This window comes from Cheilinus undulatus, linkage group 8 (genome assembly GCF_018320785.1).
Source record: "Cheilinus undulatus linkage group 8, ASM1832078v1, whole genome shotgun sequence".
NCBI classification, from domain to species: Eukaryota; Metazoa; Chordata; class Actinopteri; order Labriformes; family Labridae; genus Cheilinus; species Cheilinus undulatus.
The window spans coordinates 2,261,757-2,284,073 of NC_054872.1; the positions used below are offsets into that span (position 1 = coordinate 2,261,757).

The following is a 22,317-nucleotide window of genomic DNA, read 5'->3' on the forward strand; positions in this document are numbered from 1 at the left end:
GCTTCAAAAAAAAGAAAACAGTAATTTCTTGTATTTTTACATTGCATTTTTGGGAACAAGAAGGTTAGAGCACATGCTTGGAAGGAGAGTGAAGTTAGAAATCACATTGTTATCCAACTCCATCCTAACAATAAACAGGTTAATGCCTTACTGCTTTGCTAGTTAGAATAGGCAAAAACCATCACTTAGTAGGTTTGAGGTAATTTGTAAAATTAGCATTAGCTAGAGTTTGACATGACTCACAAACACCGCAGGCACACAGAGTGAGTAAATTCTTTGCTAGCTAACATTAGCTTGATCTTAACAGTTGCTAAAAATTGAATTCAGATAATTCATTTATTGTATTACTACCTCCACCAAGGACGTTATGTGATCGGTAGGGTTTGTTTGTTAGTTTGTTTGTTTGTTAGCAACATAACTCAAAAAGTTATGAAAGGATCGGATCCTGGTTTTTCGTTCTCTTTCAGCAACAGGGAATGAGACTATTAATCCCAACCCTCTGACAGCAATTTTTGGAATAATAGAAGAAGGTATAAAGCTCCCCACTTCCTATAAAAATGCTATAGCTTTTGCGTCTCTGATTGCCCATCGTCTCATTTTGCTTAATTGGAAGAGTAAAACCCCTCCTACTTTTACTCAGTGGATTCGTGAGGTCATGATGTTCTTGAACTTGGAGAAAATCAGGTATTTTGTACTTTAACACTGCTTTGAGATATTAGACTCCCCTGTTACCTGGTCACTGTATGTATGAGATTTCGGCTGTGGGAAATTGTGAGACATGGTGTATCATTTATTATCTGGTAATACTGAACAGATAGCACAATTCTGAGCATCAGTTTATTTTTATTTTATTTCATTTTTCTCTTATTTAAATTTATTATTTGTTTTTCTTTTTACTTGTTCTATTAATTATTATTTGCCATATATTATTATTTTCTTTTATCTGTCTGTTTAATTTTGGATTTTTAATTTACATACTCACTCCTGTTATTTGCCTCCTGAAGGGTGAGGGTGGGGGTGGGGGCAGGGAACTTATGTCATGATCTTCATTTTGCCATATGTTTTGTATATGTTAAAATAACAATAAATAAAGTTAAAAAAAAAAAGTTATGGACAGATTTTGATGAAATTTTCAGAAAATGGCATAAGGAAGAACTGATTAGATTTTGGGAGTGATCCAGATCACCATCTGGATCCAGGAATCTTTTAAACGATTCTTAACTATTGGGAGATAGGGCTAATGGCGGAGGTCTGCGCTCTCTGAGTGCTTTTTTAGTTTGTCAATTTTGCTAGAAGGAAATGAATTCACAGCAAGTTGTAGTATTTTGCTACAATTCACAGTAAAAATCTGTATATTTACAGTGGCGATTCAGGAAGCAGTCGTCTGGAGCAGGGACTTCTGGGTTTTACTTTGTGCAAGGGAATTCACTCTTCTGATGTTCTTTAATGTTCATGTTTCATTGCGGGGTTGTCTGCATGTTTTGTTTGTTGGTTTATGTTTTTTGGGGGAGGGTGTTCGTTGAAGTGTCACACCATGAAGGAGGGGGTTAATGGCGCAGACTACCCTGCCTGTATGTGTCTGCGTCTGGGTTGTAAATACATGATAGCTGCTCATGCTTGTTGCATGAGGGCTTGTCAAACTCATTCAGCTTGTCTGTGAGCCTTTTCTTACCACAGCTTGCCACAATACCTCTCAAGATAAAGGGTAAATAAATGGTAAAAACCTGCTAATCTTTTCAACAGTATTTTCCTCTTAAGGTTTAAAATAACAGCTTTTTGCTGTATTTATAAAAAACAGTAACTTTACTGTAAATTTCAGCTACAGCAACATACTGTTAATTTTACAATAACTTCCTGGCAACCCTACTGCCAGTTGTTTACCGTTTTTTTTTAACGGGGGAATTTCTAAGAGTGTAATATGTAAAAAAGTGTTTCTTCCCTGGTTCTCAGACTAACAAACAGGGTTGGATGCAAAGTAAACAATAATTTATTTTTAAATTCTTCTTCAGTTCTCCAGATTCTCTGCATCTTTTGAATATATAAAAACAAATCAGCGAGGGCTCCCCTGTTCCAGGGTGAAATAACTGTTATCATTGGGGTCTGGCGTCTTAGGAAAAGTCAACATCAGATCATTTTCTGGTTTAAAGCAAGCATCTCCCTCTTGAATGACTCTTAATCTCTAGACTAACTACTGTATGTCCACGTCCATCCCTCTGTGGTCCAGGTGATCCACTGCAGCGGCTACCTGAAGATCCGTCAGTACAGCCTGGACATGTCTCCGTTTGACGGCTGCTATCAGAACGTCGGGCTGGTCGCCGTCGGTCACTCGCTGCCGCCGAGTGCTGTAACAGAGATCAAACTGCACAGCAACATGTTCATGTTCAGAGCTAGCCTCGACATGAAGCTCATCTTCCTGGACTCACGGTACGACATGTGGGACTCCGTGCTCTCCTGGATACCAGATTCTTCGTTTTCCACTAAGCCACTTCCAGAGCTGGCTCTGGGCTAAAGCTGGAGCTGGTTTACGTGTTTTTTCTGCACCGTGGTTTAGCTGCATCATTTTAAGCTCTGTTGGTGCTCTGCCTGGTTGTTTATACACTCCAGTCCCTGCCCAAGCCCGCAACATAAGCATGCAGGCCCCTGTCTAATCCACTTCTATCCCTTGGACCAGGAAGGAGTTGGTGCCTTGCTGGAACCAGTCCCCCTGGCACAGAGCCCAACATTTGGCTAAGGGAAACAAAGACCTGGTGCTAGATTAAGCCCCAGCTCTGAACCAGCCCTAGATCTGGCTTGTTGGAAAAGCTGTTCTCTGTGCAGCTTCACCATACGAGACATGGCATCTAACAGCGGCCATGATAGCATACGTACTGCAACACAGGTGTATTTGGGATAAACATGTCCTCATAAACATGCCCTACATAGAATTAACTATCACAGCTGTTCTTTACTGAGGATAATAACAGTAAAAGGATAGTTTCATATTTTTAGGACCCTACACTGAATTTCAGATCCTCAGAGATCCAGGAAGTCAGTTATTGGAGATGTACTAATTCTTAAGGAAATGAATTTCTATGTGGATTTGTTCAGTAGCTTGTGTTTGTGTAATAATGCTGCTGTTGTGTTTGCTGTGTGTTCTTCAGGGTTGCAGAGCTGACGGGGTATGAACCTCAGGATCTGATCGAGAAGACTCTGTATCATCACGTCCACAGCTGTGACTCCTTCCACCTCCGCTGTGCTCATCACTTGTGTGAGTTAGGTTTGTTTTACCCTCCTATAAATTCTCTCTACACAAACCCTGTACACATTTTACAGCTAAATATTCTGTTTTCTTATCGAGCATTCTTCACTTTATTTGCCTTTTTTCATTTTAAGACATCTATGTTGTCTGATTGTTTGTTTTTTTCTTAATGTGAGGATGCAGAATTTATACAGGAGCTTAAAATCCTTGAGAACAACTCAGATTTTGGGATAAAAAGAAAGATAGAAAGAAACATGTTAGTAAATGCATCTACTTCTTTGAATGTTTACCTCACAGTAATCATTATTCTCTCCCTTTCCTCTGTCTGTTAGTGCTGGTCAAAGGTCAGGTCACAACTAAGTACTACCGTTTCCTGGCCAAGCAAGGCGGCTGGGTCTGGGTCCAGAGTTATGCAACCATCGTCCACAACAGCCGCTCATCCAGACCCCACTGTATCGTCAGCGTCAACTATGTTCTCACGTGAGTTACTGACTGTTCTGTAATCTGCTGGATTCACCTTCATCGTGTTTTTATGCAGATTAATCTGTTACCAGAGAAGTTATGAAAGTGAGTTCTGTCCTCATGTTGTAATCTGGGTATCGATGGACAGACGTCTTCAAATCTAATCTACACTCAGTACTCCATCATTAATCTATTACTGACACCAATGGAGAACTGAGTGTAAATTAATGATGGAGAACTGAGTGTAGATCAGTGAGATTAAAAATGAATTTAGTTGACTGTGGCATCAGGATGAAATAGGACAGAAAGGTGTATAGGGTCTGGATTCTGTATATTGGACTGGATTGTGTCTCCTTAAGAGGAGCGCTGCCATTCTGATGCGTTTGGCGTCTGTCGTGTGGAGGAGCGGCTCCAACCTCCGCTCAGCTGTCACTCTGCTGTGACGAGAAAATGAGTGTTGGTAGGGGAGATTTACACACAGTTTTGTTACCTGGAGGTTAATTGGAAATACGACACGTGTTTGTGGAAGCCGAGCTCACAGAATCAGAGAACAGAGAAAGTTTGTCAGGTCGTATTCTGATTTTTATTTGTGTTTTTAGGCTGAAACAAAGAAATGTGATTGTGAAATGATTTGCTTTAAACTTTCCTCAGACATTCCTGCTCTATCACTGATTCTGCTCTCCTCTTTATCAGCCTGTCTGAGCCCTTTGTTTCTCAGTTTGTTCAGCGTGCTCATGTGTTGGCTGTTACCTGCCGTGGCCTCTCAGTCGGTCACCTGGTACAGTTTATCTGAGACTGGCAGCGCTGCCTGCAGAGTGAATAAACATAGACAGGCGCGGGGGTGCATTAGCTGAACCTTTATCCTGCACAAACAGAAACAGAAAATCCTCTTTACAAGCTGCTTCTTTACATCTCTTCACCGGCAGAAACTCCACAGTATCATCCTTAGCCCATAAAGGGGCTAAGGCTGTTTTAAAGTGGAAGCTGGTCTTAAAAGGAACCCTGCATGATCAGACAAGTTCATCTTGTTGGATAGATATTTGTATGTCTCAAATGTAAATAAATAAATATCCCACATATCTGCATTTTGAGTACATTTCAGCTCAAAAACTCACCAGGAGACCGCCATGTTTTCATCCACGTGACGGAGTATGACGTCACGGTTCCGCAGCGCTCCTCTCCGTTGCTAAGCAGTAACCGTTTTTCAGACGGTTTTTCTGCTTGCAGCTGTTGCTGACATGAGTTTGCGGCTGTTGTTTTTTGTCCCCCTGCTGTCAAAGCTCTGCCATTCCTACAAAGTTTTACCTCAATAAACCTCCATTGAGTGTATAGTGGAAGCGTGCCGGGAGCTTTTCAGAATAAAAGTATTATGTACATAGATGGAGTTTCTCCAAAGAAATGCTAAAGCGGACTTTCACTTTGAAAGGCGCAAACTGGAAGTCCTTTCGTATTGTGTTTATCTTTACCTGAACTGTGTGGAAACAGAGAGCCTCATAAAGAAGAGAAGTTCGGGGAACAACTGTGTTAAACAGACGCATTTTAGCTCGTGGCCTTCATCTGGTTCATAAAGAAACAGATTTCAAACATTTTCTACTCATGTGGACGTACATATTTGCTAAAACAAGGTAAATATGGCTCTGTATTTGTCATTTTCCTGTCTAGTTGAGCAGATAACTGTTCATGGTGCAAATATAATAGAAGAGACCTCAAATTTTAGAATTCTCTGTGCGTGAGATGTGCTGCGTTTCTGAGATGCAGCCCTAACACTGGCTGCCAGTCTGAAACAGGTTACTGCATAGGATCACCATGGAACTGTGACATCACGGCGCCAGCGCGGACCAAACAGGACCAAAACATGGCGGTTTCCTGGTGAATTTATAAACTGAAATGGCTCAAAATGCAGGTATCTTGTGGGTTTTTTAGTTCATTATGTATATGAGAGATGCAAGTATCTATCCAACAAGATGAACTTGTCTGATCATGCAGGGTTCCTTTTAAAGCTCCTATGACCCTGATATACACGTCTCAGACATATGAGCGGTGTGTGAATCAGGCTTATGAAAGTGTTCCTGAGGCTGTCTCCTTCAGAAAACAGCTCAACACAGGCTTCTTCCTCCTCCTAGCACAGACTTTTGGCAGCTCTGTGTTAACGCTGCTTTGGCTGATGGCTGTAGACCTGATGAGTGTTTACAGGCTCCAGTTTTCTCTGACTGTTTTACACTTCTGTTCATCTTTTTGAATGAATCTAGCTGAGCTGATGGACAATGGCAGAAATCATAACCACTATCATTTCAATAGATACTCAGATCTTAAAACCCCAATTCCAGAACAGTTGGGTCACTGTGTAAAATGTAAATCAAAACAAAAATCAATGATTGTCAAATCTCATAAACCTATGTTTGATTCATAATCGCACAGAAATGACATATTAGATATTAAACTGAGATGTTTTACCATTTCAATCGTCTCAAAAAGGTAGGGACGGGGCAAAAAAAGGTTGGAAAAGTAAGTGTAACTAATGAAATCAGCTCAGAGACCATTTTGCAACTAATTAGGCAAATTATCAACAGCTCAGTAATATGACTGGGTATTAAAGGAGCATTTTAGAGAGGTAGGGTCTCTCGGAAATAAAGATGGTCAGAGATTGACCAATCTGTTAAAAACTTAGTCTGAAAATTGTGGAACACCTTCAGAAAAATGTTTCTCAAGTGTTTGAATCTCCCCCCATCTACAGTCCATAATATCATCAAAGATTCAGACAATCTGGAGAAATCTCTGTGGGCCAAGGCTGAAGGGGCCCTCAGGGGCCACTGCATTAAAAACAGACATGATTCTGTACTGAAATCACTGCATGGGCTCAGGAACTCTTCCGGAAATCATTGTCTGTCAACACAGTTGGCCGTGCCATCCACAAATGACAGTTAAAGCTGGATGATGGAGAGAAGAAGCCATATGTGAACAGGATCCAGAAACACCGCCGTCTTCTCTGGACCAAAGCTCATTAAACATGGACTGAGGGAACATGGAAAACTGTTCTGTGGTCAGAGGAAACCACAGATGCCGTGTCCTGTGGACTAAAGAGGAGAGGAGCATCCAGCTTGCTCTCCTGGCTCAGGTCTAAAGCCTGCATCTCTGATGGTATGGGGTTGAATTAGTGCCTATGGCAGGGGCAGCTCTAACATCTGGAAAGGAACTATCAATGCTTTTTCTGTTCTATTGTGAATCAAATGTGGGTTTATGAGATTTGACGATCATTGATTTCTTTTTTGGAATTGGGGTAGCTTAAACAATGATTCATAAAGGTACAAATTTAATCAAGGGATTCAGTAACTGTTGTTTTGCCTCAAATGCATAACAAATTCTTGTAAATTGATTTGTGTGTTGCTCCCTCTTCTCCTCACTTAAATCAAACTGAGATCTGTTTTGGTGGGAGGGGCTTAGCTCACACTGTGGTAGATAGGAAGGGAGGGTCTGCTCCATTTGACAACCATGACTAAATGAGCTCACCATGGCCTGTGGTACAGTCATTCACTCCAATCATTCTGTTAGTAGTGAGCCAAAATTTAACTGAAACTTAATTCATCTCTGAGGGACATGGTGGCAGTGCCGGTGGCGGTGAGGTGGCGGTGGCGGTGAGGTGTGGTTTGTGTGGGGTATACAGACTGACGATAAGACCAATTCACCTTCATTTGAACTCCATCTGTGTGTTCAGCTCTGATAACCTCTGATCCCGCTGCTGCTGTTACAGCGTTACGGTGATTAAGAAACTGTCTGAATAAAGGCCTGTCTGCTGCAGGAGCACGTAACGCTGTCTGTGAGTCAGCTCTCTCTCTGCTATATCACAGCACAAGCCTCCGTTTAAGCATGACAGCTTCCAGTGCAAACACTCCTTATAGCCTGAGGCAGGGGTTCTCAGCGTTGGGGTCAGGACCCCATTGGGGGTCGCAAGACACTGAGAGGGGTCTCCAGGTGCCTTAAAAAAACTAAGAACATTTTTTTAATTACACTGTTGCTACTTTACACCAATTTTGCCTAATTTTAACCCATTTTTATCACTTTTTCCACCAGTATTGCCAATTTTAATTTATTTTTGCAACTTAAAACCCATTTTTTTGATCATTTCAAAAAGCAGCCACTTTTTCTGCCTGTGTTGCCACTTCTAAACCAAATCTTGCAACTCTCTGCCTGTTGTTGGCTCCTTTGACATTATTGCCACTATTAATCCCTTTTACTTTTTTTTAGTCACATTTCACAACTTGAAAAGCCCATTTTTGCCAGTTTCTGACTGTTTCTGCCTCAGCTAACCCTTTTTTTTGCCAGTTTATATTAATTTTCATCCCATTTCACCATATTTCCACCTATTTTTGCCACTTTAATGCCATTTCAGCCACATTTGGATCCTATTTTGCTATTTTTTGGTTAGTTTTTGCCACTTTATCCAATTTTGGCATTCCTAACCCATTTCTGCTACTTTTGAAATCTAATTTTACCACCTTTCCCACCATTTTTTTGCCATTATTAACCCATTTAGCTATTTTTTAACATATTTTAATTCTGCTTTTAACAAAATGGTTTACATTTTTAAGAGGGCTACTTACTACACAAATGAATAAAAATGTGTTTCCTTCATAAGAGTAGTTATTTTTCAGATTAAATAAGAAATACAACAGTTTAACTTTACAATGGACCATGATTTTCCTGGCCCCCAGTTTGGCTGGCCCCCATTTTGCCCCCCTAATGGGCAGCCTTGTCTCCACATGACTTTTCTTGACTGTGCATGGCTGTGTTCAGCCACCTTCAGGTACAGTGGGGGTTCCTGGTCTCTGGCACCTTATTTTGGGGGTCATGGGCTGGAAAGGTTGAGAACCCCTGGCCTAAGGGACTTTTGGCTCTTTTTACTGGACAGCCGAGTGAATCCCTTTTTAATGTCAAAGTAAAAACGGATTTATTAAGAAATGTCAGTTAAATAAAAATCTGTAATGTAAAATCAGTGAGTGCATCAATATTCCCCCTTCTAGTCAGTATTTAGTAAAGTCATCTTTGTCTGCAGTCTCAGCTCTGAGTCTGTGTGGATAGGTCTCAGTCAGGATCAAACATCTGGACTCTGGAATTTTACTCCATTCTTTTTTGATAAACTGCTCAAGCTCTTTCAGGTTGATCAGGGATCAGGTGTGAACAGCCCTTTTCAAGTCCAGACTCTATTCTCTATTGGACTAAGGTCTGGGCTTTGACTCGACCACTGCAGAACATTCTCCTTGTTGTCTTTAAACCATTTCTATGTAGCTTTCTCTTTATGCTTCTGCTCATTGTCTGACTGAAAATAAATCTTCTCTAAGCTGTAGTTCTCTGTCAGACTGAATAAGATTGTCCTCCAGGATTTTGCTCTATTTTGCTGCATTCATTTCCCCTTCTACCTTTACAAGCTGCTGAGAAGCATCCCCACAGCATGATGCTGCCACCACCGTGCTTCACAGTAGGTATGGTGTGTTTGTGGTGATGTCAGTGTCTGATGGTCACAAAGCTCCATTTTGGTCTCATCAGACCAAAGAACCTACTTCCTCTTGACCCACAGTCCTTTAGGTGAACTCTAGTCCAGAATGAATCTGAGTTTTCTTCAACAGTGTCTTTCTCTTTGCCACTCTCCCATAAAGCTCTGACTGGTGAAGTTGTTTTCTGCAGAGTCTCTCCCATCTCAGCTGCTGAAGCTTGGAACTCCTTCAGAGTAGTCATAGGTGTCTTGGTGGCCTCTCTCATTAGTCTCCTTCTTGCACACCCACTCAGTTTGTGGAGATGGCCTGATCTCGGCAGATTTACACATGTGCCATATTCCTTCATTTCTTCATGATGGATTTAACCTCTTAAGCCCTAGCGGGACCAAATTTGGTCCTGCTCACCTTGATCCAAACAAACTTGCTCTGTGCACTCTATTTTTGCACAAAAATAGTCATGTTACACATCAAATTAAACAGAAGAAGCTCAGCTACAAGCCAGAATAAACCATTTTTAACCACACCACATTCAACTCAAAAGGGACTCAAATCAATGACCACATATCAAAGTGGCCATAGTGCTATGTAACCCCCTATAGGATGGTGCCTGCTACTACAGACACAAACATGGTCTCATTTGAAAGCCCAGCCTCTACTGAAAATTCTAGTCATGTTTGTGCAGTTTCCATTTGTTTCTGAAGTTTCCTTTTAGTTTTCTGCACTTTATTTTGTGTTGTTTTTTGTGCCATTTAAAATAAATCTGCTTATCTTGGTGTCAAACTTTATTTCCTTTCTAAGACTTCCTTTGAAAGGGGACTATATGGAGGTATGGGTGATTTGAGGGGGAAAATCAATACCATGATGCAGTGACCACCTATAATGACATTTGAGTAAAAAAAAATAAAAAAAAGTGTGATACCTGAGATGTTTCAAATGGCAGAAGAGGGGATTTTGTCTGGATTATTTTTTACTTAAATCTCTCTTATTTTGTCCTGATAACCCTCTGGTGGCATGAAATTTGAAAGAGGTAATGTCAAAATGTGGTGCTTTGGTCTACTGGAGACTTTTGGACTTCAACTGCATTATTTCTAGGAGATATATATATATATATATATACTAAAATTACCCTTAAAAAATTAGGCAAAAATAACATTTTTCATTTGCCAACTTGAATGTGTCTGATCCAGTAACATATATACACATATTTACACTTCTGAACAAATTTCACAAGTACCCTCTTCATAATGGTACCTTAATCATTCCAATAGACCTAGTAGTTACAGAGTTATACTCATTTAAAGATGGGCTCGAAATTTTCGAGCAGTAGCCTAATAAGAGAGACTCGGGCTTAACTCTGGTTGATGTTCAGAGACTTGGAAGTGTTTCGGAAGTGTCTCCATCCACTGACTTAGACTTTTCAATAACCTTTTCTCTGAGTTGTTTGGATTGTTCTTTTGTCTTCATGGTGTAATGGTAGCCAGGACTACTGATGAACTAGTGACAGGACCTTCCAGACTCAGGTGTCTTTATACTACAATCACTGAGACACATTCACTGCACTCAGCTGATCCTCATTTCACTAACTGTGAGACTACTAGCACCAACTGTCTGGACCTCTGCTGGATTAGGTCATTCACTTTAAAGGGGGTGAATATTTATTCAGTGACTTATTTTACATTACAGATTTTTATTTAATTGACATTACTTTGTAGAAATCAGTTTTCACATTAGAGAGGGTTTTATTTGTCAAAAAGACAGATTATATCAACCATGACTGATTTATAAAGTCAGGAAAGGGTTAAAAATCTAAAGAGGTGAATACTTTTTATTGGGGGGTTAAGACACAAACGTTGGTCATCACTGTTTATGTACCATAGGGGAATCCAAAAGACATTATCACAGTGTTTTATCAAACACCAGGGGAGGTGACTGCCCCCCACCCCATCTAAGTCCACCAGTGTTTCCATGCTGTAGCTCAGTGGTTCTCAAATAGTGGCCAAGGACCCAAAATTGTGTCACAAAGCTGCTTTTAGTGGGTTGTGGAAGCAAAAGTGGCAAAAAGACTATGCTGTGCGTTTATTTTGAAGGACATGTTTCCACTGTGCTGTGTGCATAGAAGTGCATCTTAATGCTGAATCTCAGCTATTAAACAATAAAACAAACAACAGGAGAACATTTTAACTTTGCAACCAGCCCACTGGACCCTTAATACATCTATTTAAACAGTTGTAATGTTGTTTCTGTTGTATTTATTGATTTTTAAAATATGATCTGCCATTTTTTTCTCCCTCTAGAAGATCATTTCTTTGCTTCCAGCATCGTAGAGAGGAGTTATCTAATATAATGGGATATCTGAGGAGTCTCTCCAAATCTAACTGATGCACATGGTCTGAAATGTGTGCATGCTGGAGTTTGTTTTGTGGAGACAGATTGAGGAGATCTGCACTGATGATGGATCTCTATTCGTCTAAAGTAAACCATGTCCAGGTTTTCTGTCATCTCAAACTTGATTCATCATCCATGGCGAGATGTGTAGAACACTTTAGCGAGAAATCAATTCCCATTTCCCCGAAGTGAGATGTCCAAGCTTTTCCTATGGGCCTGATTTAGCCAGACATAGCCTTTAATCTCCTGGTGTATTTGATTGGACAGCTTTCCCTCTGTAGAGTGTTTGTTGAAGGCCTTGCTGCAATCCTTCTGGTAAAACAAGCATCCCAGCAGCCCTCCTGGCAGTCTCACTCACACAAACATGCCGGCCCTCTCAGCTCCACCATGAAGCTCTAATTGCTAAACAGATGTTAATGGGTTTCTGCACCTAGAGGAAAGCCAAACAGGCTGGCACACATGGGCTGTTTGTGTTCTCTTAAACAGCCCCTGCAGGGGGCTGGGAGCTCTCTGTGTAATTATGGACTGTGTTCATACTGCTACACATCAACAGTTAATAACATGCGCCACATGGAATTTATCCTTTTGTTTTCAGGGAGATGGAGTATAAAGGCCTCCAGCTTTCCCTAGACCAGGCATCGTCCAAGACCTCGTTTCCCTACAGCAGCAGCAGCTCGTCAAGCGGCCTGGCAGAGCCCTGCAGAACTCCTAAGAGCAGAATATCCCGACCCAAGGCTAAAGCTAGACTCTCCCCATACACACAGGTGAGGAGTGTAACAGGAAAACGATTTAAAAGAAGAAGTAGGCTCAGCCCAGGACACCCCTGCCCCTCCACAACAGTTCTTGTTGACATAGAGGGGTGCTAGGGCCACATGGACCTTCAGATGGAGAGTTTTCAAACTAAGGGTTATGGGAAATCTCCCAGAGTGCCTTGTGAATTTTCAGCATATAGACGGGTATAAATGTCAGTAATTTTTTATAACATTAGAAAATTCTGACAGTTTTCAACTTGTTTGAAAGCCTTAAAGTCCTTTTATTCTGATCAACCTCAAAAATCATCCTCAGAAATGTTGGTTTTATTTTCTCTGTTTATGTCATGCTGTTGACGATAACAGATGACCAGGAGCTTAGCAGGATGTTCTGGTATTTTTGAAGTTTAGTTGTGTAAACTAACTGTCAATAGTAGAGGCTTTAGCCTGCAGAGATTTAGCTAGGCTCTGCAGCGCTACAGACTCAGAACCTACGATATTAAAGCCAACCTGTTATAACAGATGGGCTGGGACCCATAAATGCAATGATGAGATCAGCTCTGAGAGAGTGAGCACAGGTAGGCTCAGGTAGGCTCAGGGAGGGTCAGGTAGGCACAGGTAAGGTCTGGTAGGCTCAGGTAGGGTCAGGTAAGGTCAGGTAGGGTCAGGAAGGCTCAGGTAAGGTCAGGTAGACTGAGGTAAGCTCAGATAGGGTCAGCTTGGCTCAGGTAGGGTCAGGTAGGTTCAGGTAAGGTCAGGTAGGGTCTTTTAAGCCGTGTTTCCATCAGGGGGTCCGGTTTGATTCAGTTCGGTTTGGTATGGTTTGGTACGCTAAACCCCAAAATAGTTAGCATTTCCACATACACCCGTGCTCTCACTTGGGTGGGCGGGGCTGTGAAAGCATGCATGTTAAGTCAGTGCGAGTCAGCTGATCCAGCTGCAGAGTTAAAGAAAGGATGAGTGACAGAAATCAGTCGGGAATAAGCAGTAAACAGCTTTATTTCAGCTGAAAGTGCTTTTAAAAAATAACTACATCTTAATGATGTTAACCGCTGTCAGTAAAGATCCTCAGCTGATGGAATACGTGTACAGAGACGGTTAGAGTCGTAACGCTACATTAATATGTGAATATATCTAGTCTAGAACAGTTTATACGACAAAATATGAAAGTTTAGAGCTGTACTGTGAGAATTCGCCGCATTGAAAATAAAGTAAAAGTTCAGCTGGTGTTAAAATCAAGCTAGATTAAGTCAGAAATCCGGGTTGTAAAAAGTAAAAGTAGTCTGCAGCCTAAAATTTTACGAGCCCGTTTAACAACCACAGAGCAATGTTTTCACAGATTATCTAACGTAAGACATAGATTAATAACTAGTTACAGATGAGAATGAACTGTTCAAAGGCTTCGTATTCACAAAACTTCTGCATTAATTTAGTTTCTCATCCATCGCGTATGGATCAGGCAGATGTGAACCTTTGGGCTCTGCTTTGTGTTCTTAAAATCATCCAGAGAAACATCAGGAAACTTGATTTGTGGCCAGATACCAATATCCATAGACTAGGAAACAGTTTGGATCTCCGTCGAGTCCAAATACAGTCGCTAGAAAAAGTATGTGAACCCTTTGAGATTTCTTGGATTTCTGCATTGGTCATCAAATGTGTTCTGATCTTCATCTAATTCACAACAATAGACAAACACAGTCTGCTTAAACTAATACTGCACAAAAAATGAGATGTTTTCATGTTTTTATTGAACAAAACATGTAAACATTCACAGTGCAGGGTGGAAAAAGTATGTGAACCCCTAGGCTAATGACTGGTTGATCCTCCGTTGGCAGCAATAACCTCAACCAAACGTTTCCTGTAGTTGCAGATCAGACCTGCACAACGGTCAGGAGGAATTTTGGACCATTCCTCTTTACAAAACTGTTTCAGTTCAGCAATATTATTCGGATGTCTGGTGTGCATTGCTCTCTTGAGGTCATGCCTCAGCATCTCAATCGAGTTGAGGTCAGGACTCTGACTGGGCCACTCCAGAAGGCATATTTTCTTCTTTTGAAGCCATTCTGTTGTTGATTTACTTCTATGCTTTGTGTTGTTGTCCTGTTGTATCACCCATCCTCTGTTGAGCTTCAGTTGGTGGACAGATGGTCTTAAGTTTTCCTGCAAAATGTCTTGATAAAATTGGGAATTCATTTTTCCATCTATGACAGCAATCCGTCCAGGCCCTGAGGCAGCAAAGCAGCCCCAAACCATGATGGCCCCTCCACCATATTTCACAGTTGGGATGAGGTTTTGATGTTGGTGTGCTGTGCCTTTTTTTCTCCACACATAGCGTTGTGTGTTCCTTCCAAACACTCAATTTTGGTTTCAGCTATGGACAGAATATTTTGCCAGTAGTGCTGTGGAACATCCAGGTGCTCTTTTGCAAACTTCAAATGTGCAGCAATGTGTTTTTTGGACAGCAGTGGCTTCCTCCGTGGTGTCCTCCCATGAACTCCATTCTTGTTTAATGTTTTACTTATTGTAGATTTGTCAACACAAATGTTGGCATGTGCCAGAGATGTCTGTAAGTCTTTAGCTGACACTCTAGGATTCTTCTTCACCTCATTGAGCATTCTGTGCTGTGCTCTTGCAGTCATCTTTACAGGACGACCACACCTAGGGAGAGTAGCAACAGTGCTGAACCTTCTCCATTTGTAGACAGTCTGTCTTACCGTGGACACATGAACATCAAGGCTTTTAGAGATACTTTTGTAATCCTTTCCAGCTTCATGCAAGTCAACATTTCTTGATCGTAGGTCCTCTGAGAGCTCTTTTGTGCCAGGCATGGTTCACATCAGGCAATGCTTCTTGAGAACAGCAAATTCAACACTGTTGTTTGTTTTTTATAGGGCAGGGCAGCTTTAACCAACACATCCAATCTCATCACATTGATTGGACTCCAGGTTGGCTGACTCCTGGCTCCAATTAGCTCTTGGAGAAGTCATTAGCCTAGGGGTTCACATACTTTTTCCACCCTGCACTGTGAGTATTTAAATGGTTTGATAAATAAAAACATGAAAACATATCATTTTTTGTGCAGTGTTAGTTTAAACAGACTGTGTTTGTCTATTGTTATGAATTAGATGAAGATCAGAGCATATTTGATGACCAATTTATGCAGAAATCCAAGAAATCTCAAAGGGTTCACATACTTTTTTTAGTGACTGTATTTCCCATTTAGGCAGATATTGGTCCATTGTTCTCCCGTTTTCACCCGCTTCTCACAGCAGACTTCGTCTTTGAAGCCCGGAGGCAAGCAGCTGAGTCACGCGCTGACGTGACGTCAGTGCAGCCCTTATTGTTGTGTGTGTAGCTCCACCTTTTTGGTACAGTTAGCTAAGATTGGTACCCCTACGGAAGGGTACCAAAAAGTGGGACGGTACGATTTTTTTGGGACCCTTTTTCTATGGAAACACCAAAAATAAGTGTGCCGTACCGCCACGAACTGAGCTGGACCACTCGGTGGAAACGACCTATTAGTCTCAGGTAGGGTCAGGTAAGCTCAGGTAAGGTCAGATAGGGTCTTTTAGGCACAGGTAGGGTCTTTTAGGGTCAGGTAGGGTCTTTTAGGGTCAGGTAAGGTCAGGTAGGTTTCAGATAAAACACATATCACATGAAAGAATTCTGTTAACTTCTTTAAACAGGTAAAAATAAAGACTAAAGCTAACCTTATATAAAGCCAGACATGAAAGAGTAAAATCAAGAGATTTCACCAAAATAAGAGAATAAAGTTGTGAATAAATGATAGAAACTCTGCTAGCTCTAACCCTTCCTCTCTGCTCCTCTCCTTGCATCACTTACGGGGTTTACAGCTGTCAGATGATTCATCTTGTTTTTGCTGTCCTGTGTTTATTAATCGTCTTTAGTTTAGCGATGATGCTTCACATAGCACATTGGAGTTTTTATGTAACATGCTACATGCTAATTTGTGACCATGAGATCACTATTCTGTCTAAAGCATGATAACCCACTGCTCTAAATAAAGGCTCATCCTCACACAGAGAGTATGAACACACAGACAGACAGCTGTTAACCCTTTAAGTACAGCTGTCATGCTGCTGCCTCTTCTGCTGTTCTCTGGGACAGCCTTTAATAACAGCAGGTCTCTCTGTCTCTTTTTCTTTTCTTGAACTGCTGTACCAAAATAACACCTCTGGCTCCTCAGGTCAGGGCTGAGACTCAGGTCAGAGGTCACTGATGTCAGTGTGGTTAATTGGAACATGGACAAACATACACAGAAAAGAATGATTAGAGCTGTGTCAGGCTGGCTAACAAAGGAAAACAGAGTGTCTTCTTAAATTCAAGACGTATCACAGGTAAAAACTTCAAATGTCCAATTTAAGACTTTTCAAGGATCTGTGAGTATTATCACCTAAAGCCCTGGCTGTATGCAAGTATAACCTGACACAGCCTATGTTATATTTTATTCCCATTTTCTGGGTCAAAATATTCTTAAACGGTTCCAATGAAGATGCTGATCTGACTAAAGAGTGTTCAAGCAACGTGGCAGTAGCCAAAACCTGAGCCACACTGGCTACCAGGCAGCTGTATTACCAGGATTGATTGAGGATGAGGCTTTTAATCACTGAGCTAGCTCTTGTTAACATAAGTTCAGATGTCCGTATAGGTGGATGGTTGAGTGTGCCTGATTCATCTGTTCATCTTCATCTGTTTTATTTTTTACTTAATTTATTTGCAGTATACAGAATGTAAAAACCCACATTTAGACTGTTATCTGATTAACCTAAGGCTCATTAGATGTCTGTTCTGTTAAACTCAGAGTCTGGACTGTGATAGTCAGAGGTTTTACCCTCTAATTCAGTAGCTTTCACTAACCTCTGTTCTGTCTCCACATACCTCTCTCACAGTATTCGAGTTTTCAGACAGAACGGTCAGAGTCAGACCAGGACAGTCCGTGGGGCAGCAGCCCCCTCACGGACTCTGCCTCCCCTCAGCTGCTAGAGCACGTCGAAGGAACAGACGCCTCCTGTGTGTACAGACAGTTCTCTGATCCGCGGACGCTCTGCTACAGCTTGTCTGAAGAGCAGCATCACTCGGACGGCTTCACACACCTCCACGCTCATGCTCAGGGTCAGAGCTGTGAGAGAGGTCGGTGTGAGGCAGGGAGGTATTTTCTAGGAGCCCCTCCATCTAGTAGGGATTCATGGTGGGGAGCAGCCCGGTCCATCTTACCTCTGAGCAAGGGCTCTCTAGAAAACCACGAGGGATACGACAGCAGCATGCCACACATCGCCGCCATCCACAGCTACCACGGTGAGGACCGAAGCGCGAGTCCACTGTAATGGTTAAAACCTCTGCTGAAACTCTCAACAATGTTCACACTGTGGTTAGATGAGTTTTCACCTTAAATGTATGTCATACTGTCCCCTCTGCAGGCCGGGGTCACTGGGACGAGGACAGCGTGGTCAGCTCTCCGGACGCTGGCTCTGCCAGTGACTCCGGGGACCGGTACCAAGCGGACCACTACCACTCCAGCCCCCAGCAACCCAGCAAGATTGAGACTCTGATCCGAGCTACGCAGCAGATGATCAAGGAGGAGGAAAACCGACTCCAGTTACGAAAGGGCCTTCTTGATGCCACTTTGGGGCCAGCCAACGGACTGTCCAAGGGCCCTGGACCATGCTTAACTCCTGACTTTACTCCAGGAACTCTACCCCTGCAGACAGTGGTGTGTCGAGGTTTAAATCCGGCAATAAGCCCCGCGCCGAGCCCTGCCCCTGTTTCCAGGCTCAGCAGTCCTGGGTCAGAGCGCCTCAATAAACCCAAAGACTACCTCCAGGCGGACCTGTCCCCACTCTCTCTGCCGCTACACCACCCTTTCGGCCGGCCTGGCCCATGCTCAGCGTCCCCCACCCCAGCACCAGCTCTGTACCCCTCCCACACCCACCCACGGCCCTACCTGGACAAACACGCAGCCTACTCGCTGACAGGCTACACCCTGGAGCACCTCTACGACCCAGAGAGCCTCAGAGGTTACTGCTCCACTGCCAGCACAGGCCCCACCCACTACGACATGACCCCTCACCTCCGCATGCCGGCAGAGCAGAGCTCCGGACACAAAGGCACCTCCGTCATCATCACCAACGGCAGCTAGCGCTGACAGAGAGGGACTAAGATAGAGGCCGCTGAGCCGGTCCGCATCGTAGCAGGGACCCTGGTAGCTCCACCATACTGATCAACTCTGACTGGGACCACATTCTAAACAGGACTGGAAATCAGACTGGAACCTTTGAAACATGTCTGGGCTCTTCAGCTGCAGCACTGAACCACAGTTAGGTCCAGAAGCATTTTTCTTTAGCCTGACTCCTTTAACTAAAACACACATTTCACAGTAAGCCCTGCTCTGGAAGTTTCCTAGGCTTCTACAGAATTTAAAGGTACCATACGTAATATTTTTGTTCTAAACCCATTTTGATGAGTTCCTAAACTACCTCAGATATTTTCAACAGCCTTAAAGCCAAGGGAACACTTCAGTTTTAGAACAATACCAGGACCTAGATAATCCAGACCTACTAACATCAGCAAAATAATCCAGGACCTAGATAATCCAGACCTACTAACATCAACAAAATAATCCAGGACCTAGACCTAGATAATCCAGACCTACTAACATCAACAAAATAATCCAGGACCTGGATAATCCAGACCTACTAACATAAGCAAAATAATCCAGGACCTAGATAATCCAGATTTACTAACATCAACAAAATAATCCAGGACCTAGACCTAGCTAATCCAGACCTACTAACATCAACAAAATAATCCAGGACCTAGATAATCCAGATTTACTAACATCAGCAAAATAGTCCAGGACCTGGATAATCCAGACCTACTAACATAAGCAAAATAATCCAGGACCTAGATAATCCAGACCTACTAACATAAGCAAAATAATCCAGGACCTAGATAATCCAGACCTACTAACATCAGAAAAATAATCCAGGGCCTGGATAATCCAGACCTACTAACCTCAGCAAAATAATCCAGGACCTAGATAATCCAGACCTACTAACATCAGCAAAATAACCCAGGACCTAGATAATCCAGACCTACTAACATCAGCAAAATAATCCAGGACCTAGATAATCAGACCTTCTAACATCAGCAAAGTAATTTAGGACCTAGACCTAGATAATCCAGACCTACTAACATCAACAAAATAATCCAGGACCTAGACCTAGATAATCCAGACCTACTAACATCAACAAAATAATCCAGGACCTAGACCTAGATAATCCAGACCTACTAACATCAACAAAATAATCCAGGACCTAGATAATCCAGACCTACTAACATCAACAAAATAGTCCAGGACCTAGATAATCCAGACCTACTAACATCAGCAAAATAATCCAGGACCTAGATAATCCAGACCTTCTAACATCAGCAAAATAATCCAGGACCTAGACCTAGATAATCCAGCCCTACTAACATCAGCAAAATAATCCAGGACCTACCAACATTAGCTTGAGGATTTTTCCAACAGATAAACGGTCGTTACAAGCCTCAGACCGGGCCACTCAGCTGTTTTGGGGTTAAATGTCCTGGCGTTTATCGTCTTACGGTGAAATCACTAAATCTGTGCCGCCAGTCCCACAAGCATGTCCATGACAGTTTCAATCCTGCTGTAGCATCAAGCTAACAAACAGGGCTGTATGTCCCAGTAATGCACAGGAGGGCCCTGCTTCTAACACTTGGAATAAAAATCCAAGCCTGTGGCAAAGAAATGAACAGACATACCTCATGCAGCACATCTTACCTGACGTGTTACATCCACCATGTTTCGTGGCTGCAGGCTGAAGGGATCTACTGAGCATCTTCAGGTCTAACCTAAACTTTTAAGGAAAGGAAAGCAGAGTGGAAAGTGATGCAGTCAGAGCTGATCAGCATGTAAACAACGTCCCAGTTCTGCTTCTGTGTTTGAGCGTTTGCACTATACCAGATTTGGGTTTCTGTTTTTGATGGCAGGAGCTGTGTTGACCTTTGCAGTGATGCAGACAAACGTCACCAACTGATATGCAAAGCCATGTTTGTGATTCCTGAAAAGGACTAAATACAGGCGTGTGTTAGAGTGACGGACATGCTGTACTGTGGTTAATCATCGTGATTGAAGACAACACAACCACCGTCATGTTCACAGGAAGTCTTTAAGGAATCTGGGTGGTACGGACACTCGTGACCATATGCAATCTGACCGTTAGAGCGCCATGTCAGCAGCTGAATTCTGCTAATTAGGACGGATCCCTGAAGTGAGCGTTAATTATTGTTATGTGGGCATGTTTGTACATCAGGATCCAAGACTTTTCTTCTTTATGTCCTCTTAGATAAAAACTATATTTATACCAGTTTGGATTTTTGATTTTGTTTGGTCAAAGCCTGAAATGTGCTCAAAATTATTTATGGTTCATGTAAATATGCTCCAGAAAGAAAGTCTGCCACGTTCAAGCACATAGGCAAACCCTGTATTTATTAAGCAAAGGTTTCTCTCTGATTTTAAATATAGCTGCCATCATGTGTGTCTATTGAGTGTGTTTTTGACGGATTATAAAAATAAAATCCTTTTGCAGAGATTTTGTCCTTTTTTACTGTCATTATTAGTAAACGATGTTCAAATGTCAGCGATCATGATCATCCTAGTAGGGGTGCGCCCTTAGTGAGAGTACAGGGGGGTGGAGAGGAAAGGCTTTTGTCTGCTTGCTATGCCCCTCCCCCACCTTCAGTCATGGCAGATAGGAAGAACCAACAGACAGCATATTAGCTTAGCATGCCTGAACCCTGGACGCTGTCTTAAAAAGTTTTACAATTCAAATAAAAAATGTGTTTGAGTCTTGCTGATCTAAATTTAGGAAATATAAGACATATTTAAAGAATTTAAGGTAAAAACTCACCAAAAAGCATCATTAGATCTGACATCCTGCCTGGTTTTCAGTCACTTTGCTGATTTTATAAATCTGTTTCCTGCCCAGCAGTAATTTCCCAGGTTATTGGTGCAGCTTCATGGGTAAATAAAGAGCACAGAGAGAAAGCCGTGCAGCAGAATCTCCAGTAGATCTGTGGATGTGTGCAGGTCTTCTCTTTAGTCTCACTCTCCTGCTGCCAGACTCTGACCATCTTATTAAAAGCTTTTCAGCCTGATATTTTACCTCATTTAGCAGCTTTTTTCCTCTCTAGAAGCTTCTTCACGCCCCATCACTGATGCTGCTGAAACCGTGGACCTTCAGGTGTTTTAAGAGACCAGAGAGGACAGAAGAGCAGAGCCAACAGAGAGAAAGCTGTCCTGCATCCAGAATACCTGATTAAAAAAGGTCTCACCCACCCAAGGATTTAGGACATATCTACTGTAGTTTCCATTAGATTTACAAAAACAATTCTGGAAAGACTGGGACATTGTGTAAAATGTCAGAAAGAATCCTAGAATCAACTGAATGCAGCACAAAGACCAGATATCTAATGTCTAACTTGTTGACTTTTGTTACACTCATTCTAAATTTGATGCCTTCAACATGCTCCAAGCTGGGACAGAAAAGACTGACAGGTGTGGAAAAAGAACACCTAAAACTGGTAACAGGACCATGGTGGGTATAAAAGGCCTAGTTGGCATCATCAACAGCGTTATGAGGCTCTCCACTTTGTGAAAGACTGCATTGAAAAATAGACCAACGCTTCAGTCAGGAACTCTCATCATACATTTAACCCATTCATTGTAACATTTATCTGCAGTTTGACTTGGAGAAGGCTCTGTGTTAGTCAGCAGCACTCTCTGACTTTACATGGAGCACATCGCTGGAAACCCCTGTATGGATGGATGCATTAATGATAATTCGTACAGAAGACAATAATCTTAGCTCAAAAGCAGTGAATCTGAATATGGGGTTGCAACACGGTTATGCTATAAAGGAGGAGGCTAGGGTGGAGGAGGCAGCAGCAGTGT

At 42.2% G+C, this 22,317-nt stretch overlaps 1 protein-coding gene across 1 annotated transcript in view; it reads left to right on the forward strand.

Annotated features, from left to right (window-relative positions):
* The window catches only part of sim1a (SIM bHLH transcription factor 1a), a 40,393-nt gene extending 21,913 nt beyond the window's left edge, over nucleotides 1-18,480 (forward strand). Inside the window, exons 6-11 of the mRNA XM_041794180.1 lie at nucleotides 2,225-2,424; nucleotides 3,141-3,247; nucleotides 3,571-3,718; nucleotides 12,170-12,338; nucleotides 17,234-17,639; nucleotides 17,762-18,480. Coding sequence (XP_041650114.1) covers nucleotides 2,225-2,424; nucleotides 3,141-3,247; nucleotides 3,571-3,718; nucleotides 12,170-12,338; nucleotides 17,234-17,639; nucleotides 17,762-18,480 — 1,749 coding nt within the window. The remainder of the gene's footprint in view (nucleotides 1-2,224; nucleotides 2,425-3,140; nucleotides 3,248-3,570; nucleotides 3,719-12,169; nucleotides 12,339-17,233; nucleotides 17,640-17,761) is intronic.
* The last annotated feature ends 3,837 nt before the right edge of the window (nucleotides 18,481-22,317 follow it).